Here is a 10,423-nt window from a genome sequence, read left to right as displayed (position 1 = left end):
AAACACATCAACTACTAAAATTCCTTTTTTTTAGAACACCTAAGTCTACTGTCAATGAAGTATCAATGTAATTTATCTTTTATAATCACTCTTAGTATAAAGGAGTAACTGGATTGGAAATTTACATGTTTTATATTTGAGCGAAAGTCATGATATAGCACTTAAATCATTCTCACTAACATTTTATTATTTCTTTGAACATTTTATAAAAGGTACAGACAATACTAAGAGAGATATTACTCAGAAATTCACTTTTAATTAATGAAACTTACCCCATTAGGATAATGGTTAATGAAAAGCCCCAAATTGTTATACATTGAAGGAATAATCATGCCATTTTTTAAGTCCTTGGTCAACATTCTCTTATTAACCATATGGCTATGTAAAGCATTCAGTAATTCAACATTTACATTGCTCTCCAAACCTCTACGGATATCCTGGAAAATAATGAAATGAGAGAAGTTTAATTTATTGTGGCTCATTATTAAAATTCTTATCACCTTCTTTCTACTCTTGTTATTTTCTTATTGTATAATGACATGGTCACACAAAATTGTCATAAGTATATAGTATTCCAATTGGGCAAGGAATTTTGTAGTTTCAAGTATTCAGTTCAGGATCATGAATCTAATAGAGTTCTTAGACATTTTTAGAGACAAAACAAATTTTTTAAATATGTTGATGAAGGTCTCCTGGTGTAATTTAAAGACACGGGGGATATAAAATTATCATACATTTAAAATAACTTAAGTGGAAAACAAAACAAAAATGATATATTTTTATACAGCACTTGGATTACAACAAGGGTTTTATGTTTATTCCATAACAAATTTGAGAATTCAACTGTATGTCTTTATTTATCCAATACCATGTATTATATCATGCTGTACTCTAATGCTATAGGAAATATAATGATAAAGAAAGCAAAGTCTCCCTTTAAGGAACGTATCATATGGCAGCAGACAAAAGTAAAGAATGTAGGATACAGGACAGAAGGAGAAAAAAATGCTTTTAGGGGTCACATGAGAAAGACCTGCTGTTCTGAAAATGGTTTGGAAACAGACCTTGAAGAGTAGATAAGGTTTAAATGGTGGTCATTCTAGGTCTAGTTGCAGACACAGGGTGAATATTGGCAGAGAAACAGTTGTCCAGTTTGAATAATACATATTTTGATATTTCTTAGATATTAAGAAGGAAATTTAGAAAGGTATATAGGACAATTTTGTGGAGGACTTGAATGCCTGAGTAAGGAGTAAAGTAAAGTGGCAGTGAGAAACCACTGAAGATTTTGTGGCATGGGAATATAATGGTTAGAACTGGCTTCCAGAAGGTTAATTAAGTGGTAATGCACAGGGGAAATGAGTATGCTAGTTAGGAGGATGACTTTAGATGAAACATAAGATATGGCTGACTGACAGTAGTTTGCAGGAAATGGAAAGAGGAGAAGTAAGCATGATTCCCAACGTTCAAGTCTGAACATTGAGATTGGTACTGCCAATTACGGAAAAAAGACAGCAGAAAAGTACTTATTTACGGGGAGAAAGAAAATGGCATATGTTTTAGATAAACTTTTGTTTAAAAGATGCAGATGGTATATCCAAAGAGAAATACTAGGATGGACATTAGAAGTACTCTACCGGAGTTTCAAGGTGAAACATATGTAAGAAACAGATTTCACGGCTATACGTGCTAAAGCGATAGTTGAAGCCATTGGAAGTACATACAAAGAGTCCAGTTCCTGGAAGAGAGTTTTATTAGTTCCATTTTTTAAGGCAAGGAAAAAGAGGATTCAGCAGAAGGAACTGGAGAGGTTGCTAGATATGTGGAGAAAGATAACCAGTAGAAAGAGTTCTATAATGCAAGCAATTAACTACACAGTTAATGTAACAAGATAATGTCTACAGGAATATATATTAGTTCCATTTTTTAAGGCAAGGAAAAAGAGGATTCAGCAGAAGGAACTGGAGAGGTTGTTAGATATGTGGAGAAAGATAACCAGTAGAAAGAGTTCTATAATGCAAGCAATTAACTACACAGTTAATGTAACAAGATAATGTCTACAGGAATATACCTAAGTTTTAAGAAGTATATTCAATTCTAGTAATAATTATTAATTCATCTTCATATCAAGTAGAAGGTAGGAATATATTTCTATAGCAGTTTTACAGATTTGAAAATTGGAGTCATAAAGTCTGAAAATCAAATGTACTGTTTATAATACTTTACTTAAATATCCACACGTTTATGAATCTGAAAATCTTTGAATAATCATATATATTTATATATAATTAAACATACACAATTAAATATAGCTGTATAATATAGCTTTTGATAGATTTTAAATTCCAATAGGCTTCTTAACTTAACTTTCTATTAGAAATGTCGTCTGAAATTGAATAACAACCAAAAAGGAAAGAGAAAAGGAGTAAAGTAGAACAATAATAGTGCCTTTTCAATTCATTCTAGGTTTGTCTTTTTTTAAAAAAAAACAATTAGTTTGTAAGTCTGCTAGAGAGTTATACCATTTATGGACATATTAAAATGCTTTACTTTCCTGAATAACTCTGTTTATTACTATCCTCATATACAAACAATAGAAAGATATAAAATTTATACTAATATTCAAGTTAATAGAATAATTAAAATGAAATAAGAATAATAACAAAAATAAATATATTAAAACAAATAATGAGTTACAGAATCCAAGTTGTCCCAAGCCTCATTGCTTGGTGCGAAGTAAGTGAATGACCCCTTTCCTTCAATCTCTTCTCTCAGTTTTGAGACATCAGAATAATGCTGCGTTGTGGTGGCTCCCACGATGCCCAGAGTACCATACACATGGTCAATAGGCATAACTGAAATAATCAAGAAAAGAATAAGTACTTAGGATATTATTTATAGAATATTATTTCACAATTATTTAAACTTTACACAGTTTTCCAATATATTGAATTGATAATTTTAGCAATGACATTCTATGAATCACTGATTTTATGTGGAAGTTGCCTTTTGAGTGCTAAGCGATAAAGTATAATTGAAAACTGTTATTTCATACATCCTTTTTGTTGAGAGAAAATCAATTTTAAACTATTACCCTGGTTTAACATTTAGACTGTTTAGGGCTCAATACTGCTATGTGAATAACAGTTCAATTATAATTATCTGAAAGTATCTCTGATTATTTTATTGAAAAAAAAGATAATCTTAATTTCTCACTGAGAATGGCAAAATTAATAATTTCTGTCATGTTGACTTGAAGCTCCTAAATAGTTTGTTACTGTTATTTAAATCTATAATTTTTACAGATTTAGGTCCCTAAAAGAAATATGTATTACTGCTTGCTTTTATCATAATTTCAGGAAGGAAATAGATCAAAGTATCTAACTCTTCCAAAATATTTCTCCTGAAGATCAGGAGGAAGATTCATATGTGAATATCAACCTGAAAGGATATATCTAATAATGCGCAGCCAACCTATCTTTTCTCATCCTATCTGATTTGGAAATTAGCATGATTTGGAGAGTGTCATAGGAGAAATAGTTATTACATTTGTGAATACCCCAAGGCTAGTTAACACAAATAGTAAATCAAATTATAAAACCAGGATTTAAAAGGACCTCAAAAAGATGGGGAAAATGAGTCAAGATTAACAAGGTTAAATTTAACAGGAGGGCCGACCCCGTGGCGCACTCGGGAGAGTGCAGTGCTGGGAGCTCAGCAGCGCTCCCGCCGTGGGTTCGGATCCTATATAGGGATGATCGGTGCGCTCACAGTGCTCACTGGCTAAGCACGGTGTGGCAGGTCTCAAAAAAAAAAAAAAAAAAAATTTAACAGGAGTAAGTCCTGTGCCTAAATTGAAAAAACGAATCCTGGGGAGAGATGTGCCCTGCCTTGATTGTATTCATGAAAAAAATAAAAATAAATAAACAATCATAATCGAATGTAGCTGATTATAAATTTAATATGAGCTCATGATATGACATGGTTACCAAAAATATTAGTCAAAGTGCAGGGTCTCCCAATATGCGGTACTTGTCTTGATATTCTGTCAGTGGATGAGATCCACATGGACTGTACATACCAGTCTGGGATCACATTCAGAAAAAAGATTACTGGATTATAGACTTTCTATGGGCCAGTGTCCATGACAGTGAGGGCTTTAGCGTCTGTGTCATGTTTGAAGAACTGGGGATGATTAACCCCGAGAAGAGAAGATTCTGTTGGGGAGTAGAGGGTAGCTGGATGAAGGGCATGATGATTGGCATTACATATCTGAATGGCTGTCATTTCAAAGAAAATAGATGAAACTTTTTTTCCTCTAGTTGGCAGAGTTACAGGAAACCAAATTTCAATATAAGAGACCTTATGAAATCAGAGCCGTTCAACTAGAGAAGACGATGCTTTCCAAGGAGTAAGTTCTACATTTCCAGACAAGTTCAAAGAAAGGAATTATGTAGACAGAAATTTTGCTCTTGAAGAAAAATGAACTAATTTAAGTTTATGACTAAGCTTCTGTTGTATCTCCCAGCATCCAGTGCATGAGAGGTATGTTTTGCTATTTTATAAGCATGATATGTTTATGATTAATACAAAGATATGGGGGATATATCTTGAATTTATGATGGTGCTTAATACACACACACACACAAACACACACAACTGGCTTCTCCACAAGCTACCTCAACTCTATTTCTTCACACAAACCAAGCTCCTCATTTAATTCAAGAAATGGATATTTTACCTGCTGGACAGCCTTTCATTCCTTCCATTCTCATATAACCAGGGCAACATTCATATAACACAGTCCTGCACATTGGAGAAGAAAAATTAAGATGGAGAAGTACACAGGATACATTTTGACACATGCTTCACAAAACATATGACTTATTGCCATAATTTATAGATAGTCGGGAAATCTTTTTTTTTTCTTTTTTTCCCTGAAACCAAGGTATTTATATTAGTTTGATTTTTCTCTACAGTCTCGCAGTACTCTGGGAAAGTTCCAGGATCTTGATCCAGAAGAATGGAATTTGGATCCCAGTTCCACTAGCTGGTTGACATGTTAGCCTCGACAAGCCATTTACTAAATTTAGGTCCCAGTTTCCCCAACTATTTAACATGAATGTAGCAGCTATAATAGCTACTCACTAGGTAGTTGGAAATCTCAAATGAAATAATGCTTTTGAAATCCTTTTGTGAGCTACAAATTGCTAGAAATATTAATTAGTATAAGGCTAATAGAAACATCAGAAAATACATTAACCCATTTTAATCAATAAAATGCTATTTGATTGCTAACTAAAGAAAATAATGCTATTTTGCTATTTGGGGTTTGAATTGTCAGTAGAGTTATTAATTTGATCATATTAAATCTGACCTTTCAAGTCTTCTACTAATTTTTATATTTGTAAAGTTAAAGGCAATTTAAACAAGGTTTCTTCAAATTATTAGAGTACAATATTTAAGAAAATGCTGCCCTGTTCAAAGTTATCAGTGTGTTAAGTTCTACAGGCAATGATTAAGTCAACAGACCAGAAACTCAAGCAAAAAAATAAATAAATAAAATAAATATTTATATATTAGTATATCCCCAAATACTTTATCTAATTTACTATATTTTGTGGGAAAAATAGTAATCTAAAATTGTTTATATGTTTGCTTCCAATTTTTTACTTTATTAATAATATAATGCTGATTTTCATTTTATCAAATTCTGTAAGGACGTTTTCTGGACTTCTTCAGAATCCAGCATAGGAAGTATTTTTTAATTAAAATTTGATTTGATGATTTATGTTTCCTTTCAATAAAAATATGAAGATGAATATATCAAGCAACAATTGGAAATAGGGGGACTATTAGAAGTAAAGAAAAAATACAGACTATTTTTAATTGATAAATTTTATGTCACACACATTAAAATAATTTCGTAAAGATTAAATATTTTGCAGTTCAGTAGTTAAATATAAATTAGCTAATTCAGACACTATTTATTTTCTTGCTTTTTATGTATCTGGGATAATTGTACTCAAGAAGTATGGATGAATGAAAAATTTGGCTCTATTTAGGAGAAAGATTACCAACTATAAGAATAAAAAACTTTCTCTTAGTATGACAAAAATAACAATAAGAACACATTTTTAAGAAGCGAATTTTGTAATGATATAAGAGATGGTCTTATGCAGTTAAAATAAAAGTAAATAAGTGTTTTAAAATTGAAGCCAGGTCCATTAACTAATTATCCATGATTTGTGGTTCTGCTTGTAACCCTTGGATTTCTATTTCTCTATTTTCTTAACAAAAAATTTCTAGCATGGAATATTGGCTTAAGGATAAAAGATAAGAAAATATAAAGAAAATTAAGTGGGAAATGACAATTTCAAGTTATTCCCCAATTGTAAAATAATTTCAAGAATAGTTGGTATTGGAAACATACAAACTATTTGTGAGGGTTATGCAAATCCTAATATGATTCCTGAAACAACTTTAGTTACATGGATCCCATATAAACAAATATTTGAGTGCCAAGAGATTAAGAATTGCTTATACATTGCTTTAGCACGTATTGTAAACAGTAAAAAATTGAGATACAGATGGGCTTAGTCCAGAGAGTTACTGAAGTAAAGTAGTGGAGAGAAGAGGAAATCGTTAATAAAACAAAAAACTTCTTATAACACTTGCTAATATAACCCAAGAATCAGCCTTAGTGTATAGAATTAGTGTAACAGATGGGATAAACTTCTAAAACAGTTTACTGCAATTTTAGATAATAGTTGAACATATGGTTATCTGAGTAGATTTTTTTTTTTAAGTAGTTTTTTTCAGGAAAACGTGTGTGCTCCATAAAACTCAGTGTTCCCATATGGTCAGTAGAACAAAGCAAAAGTAAAGTATATCATTACTATACACAGCTCTGAACATGGAAAATTTATCATTGTCTGGATAGTATCTAAAATTCCATGGCATGCCAGCCAATGGAAAATGCCACTGACATTGTCTAAAGGGGATCTGTAGAATACTGTAGTACTGAACCAATATACATGGTGGACAATATCTTGAAACTAAGAAACTTCATGTTTTTCATTAGGCCTGCCCAGTTTACTTCCCTAGATCTCCAGAGCAACTGTTCAGCCAGAAGGTAAACATTCCTGTCAATTTATACATAAAGTCTTAAAGATGTCCCTGGAAATTTAAGCAGAAGCAAGCAGATGGCAAACCAGGCACTCATCCTGTCAGTATTATTGATTTATTTAGTTATTTGAAAGTAGCATTTGCACTTATTTCAGAGCACAGATGTAAATGTGTTTGTAAAACTGAAGCTACTTAGGGAAAATAAGCTAATTATAATTGAACAAAGGAAACACTATTGCATTTCTGGTAATAAGCCAGGCTTCAAAGCAGGGATTTTTTTTTTTTTTTTTAAATGGAAAGCAAGAAAAAAATCTTAGCATATGCTTAGTACAAGCTTTGGCATGTGTAACATATATTTAAATAATTAAAGTGAGATAATGGCACAACTTCCTTAACTTCCGGGAAGGATGTGATAAAGATTGCCCCTAAATATTTCAGAGGGCAAATCCTTCCTTATCTGGTTACTGTGCATTCCAAATACGTCTCATAGTATCCAAGGATATAAACACCAGACAGGAAGACCCAGAGCCTGAGAGTATCCCACTGGGGCCTGTCTGGAAGCATGACAAATATCATTGTAACCGCTGACTTGCATTATAATTGTGTGAATAACTCACAAGTTCAGCAGATGTCTGCAAACTAATGAGAATAATGTCCAGGTCAAAAAATAATATCAAGTTGAAACTCTGTTAAGCCAATGAACAGTGAATGGGCACAAAGTCCTGTGGTGTCCTAGACTTGGTTACCATGGGAAGGTACAATCAGCTAAGGTTACGTGCCTTGTGTGCATGACTCTTAGAAGTAAAGCTAATCCCAAGGGGTTTCAAATAGGAATCTGATCACAGGTCCTTTTCTCATATACACATACACATTTGTTTAAAATAGTTTAATTTTAAGGACAATTGACATGAGTTATAGCTACTTGGTAATTTCACATGTATCAATTGATTTTATCTTCTCACAAGCCCTATAATAAAGGTATTAAATCCATGTTTCACAGGTAAAGTCTCTCAGAGGTTAAGTTATTCCATAATTGTAATTTATACCAACATTATTAAGTTAGAAGTAAGTTTTTAACCAATTCTTCCACCCTATTTAGGGTGGCAGAAATTTAATGATGATGTGCTAAGCAGGTTCTTCTTCGGATCTTCTGGTTCTCAAGGTATTCTCAGGGATGGAGACAAAATTAATAGGAAGTAGGGAGGAGCCATTTCCACTATTTTCTTTACTAGGGACGATATCTAAAACTTTTCTAGTTAAGTTACTTGTAATTACTAGGTAGCTATAACTGAGCTTCCTCCTAGTAAAATGAAGAATTCGGATGGCATGAGAGGTTCTTAACCTGTATAGGTCCAGAATAGGGACGATATCTAAAACTTTTCTAGTTAAGTTACTTGTAATTACTAGGTAGCTATAACTGAGATTCCTCCTAGTAAAATGAAGAATTCGGATGGCATGAGAGGTTCTTAACCTGTATAGGTCCAGAATTTTTATTTTTTCTATAATATTTATTTATAGAATAAACCAATAAGCATTTCTATTATGTAATAAGTAATGTTTTCTAATTTTAAATTAATCAGTTAAATATATAACTGAGTTACAAAGTAATCATCCTTTTGATTATTGAAATGTTAAACATAGTGGTGGGCTTCCATTATCACCTTTGTAAACACCTGGGGAATTGATTTAAATCACTATGTAAATGATTAGAGATGAAACTCAATTTCTTTCCAACTTTAAGTTTTGATGAAAGCATTGAGGTAAACTGGAGTACTTTAGATAATTTCCAAATGACTGGAAGCAAACATTGATTTTTGCTTAAGAAACCCTGATATTTCAGATCAATTTGTCCTTCTCGTTCACTTTCTTTATAAAATGGGGAAACTGAGGCATGAAGGTTAGTTGACTTGCCTATGATAAAAGAGGGCCAAACCAGTAGAAACAACATAGTTGCTTACACTGATTGCCAGGTGATCTGCCTCCTGGCCTCCACAACACATGGATTCAGGGAGAAATCTGAGTTCCACTAGTAATAGATGCAGAAAGAATTTTTTTATTAATATATGTGATCCTTTCTTAAAAGAAAAAAAATCACTATTTTGGGGCTGGCCAATCTGCTCAGTTGGTTAGAGTGCAGGGTTATAACACCAAGGTCAAGTGTTTTGATCCCAGTACCAGCCAGCTGCCAAAAAAAACCCCCAAACCAAAAAACCCCAAATCATGATTTTGGACAGTTTTTTCTAGAAAAACAGTGTATACACCCAAGGAAAGGCATAAACGTCATGGTGTTTTCTTTGGAGCTGGTATATTATGAAAAAGATGAGACTTACGTTTTCTTTCCACAGATGGCACCTTGATACCAGTTCCTACAAGTGCTTAAGTATTTCTTTTTGGTCCCCAAAATCTGTTGAAGGGCACAGACATTAGGGCTGGAGGATAGAGAGAAGGACAAATAGTTAATGTCCTAATAATGACTAGTTTTTCATGGTATCTATAGGCCAGATGGTTAATCAAAGTTAAGATGTGGATTTAATATTTAAAGATGTGATTCTAGCATTGCACAAATTTAACTCTTAATCCTACTGAATTATTGGAAAAGTTAAAGTCTGTGTAAGAGAGAAAGAGAGAGAGAGAGAATTATACATCACAGAGAGTAAAACACCAGTGTTTCAACAAGTTAACCTAATAGGAATATTCAAACAGCATTAAGCTTAACATAATTTTATTTTTATGTGTCTCATTACTTATAATAGTGGGTAATCCACTGATAAGTAAACATGTGCTCTTCAGGAAGATGGGGGTGATGTTAGGGCACTTTGGAACAATGAGAGACCAGAGAGCAAAAGAGGAAAGTTTTACTATGTACAAAGACACTAATTTTCTAGGTAAGTAATCACAGAAATAAATGAGTTCTGAAATTGACATTTAAAGAATATTCTGCACAAAGGAAAATTTATTTCTTTGAATGGAAGTAATAGATAAGAACATCCTCTGCTACAATTTTAAGTGTTATTTCTCTTAAAGAGATGGAAGCCTTATTTCCATTGTAAGGCAAGGGAGCTCTTCAGCATAATGAAAATCACTCTGAGCCACAAGAAAAAGTACCAATAACTGCCTTCAGAAAAATATTATAAATGGTTTGTTAAGTTACTAAATTATGTTTGATAACTTTAAAAAATATTTAGTTGCGGTTGCATGTATTCTATGAAATGGAAATTGGCTTTTGTAAATTTCACAGAACACACAATTTAAAAGTAACTCAAATTAAAACATTCAAAGAATTCAGAGAACTAGC

General features: G+C 32.5%; 1 protein-coding gene across 2 annotated transcripts in view; it reads right to left on the bottom strand.

Moving 5' to 3' along the window:
• Positions 1–9,551, bottom strand: part of POSTN (periostin, osteoblast specific factor) — a 35,775-nt gene extending 26,224 nt beyond the window's left edge. For both annotated transcript variants that reach the window (XM_008587921.1, XM_008587922.1), the window contains exons 1-4: positions 9,459–9,551; positions 4,742–4,806; positions 2,698–2,855; positions 273–437 (exon numbers count right to left, since the gene is read on the bottom strand). In XM_008587921.1, coding sequence (XP_008586143.1) covers positions 273–437; positions 2,698–2,855; positions 4,742–4,775 — 357 coding nt within the window. In that variant the 5' untranslated portion in view covers positions 4,776–4,806; positions 9,459–9,551. The remainder of the gene's footprint in view (positions 1–272; positions 438–2,697; positions 2,856–4,741; positions 4,807–9,458) is intronic.
• Positions 9,552–10,423: the final 872 nt, after the last annotated feature.

Source organism: Galeopterus variegatus, unplaced genomic scaffold (genome assembly GCF_000696425.1).
Source record: "Galeopterus variegatus unplaced genomic scaffold, G_variegatus-3.0.2 Scaffold4595, whole genome shotgun sequence".
Classification (NCBI taxonomy): Eukaryota; Metazoa; Chordata; class Mammalia; order Dermoptera; family Cynocephalidae; genus Galeopterus; species Galeopterus variegatus.
Note: the sequence above shows the minus strand (reverse complement) of the source record. Positions and strands in the feature narration are given on the sequence as shown.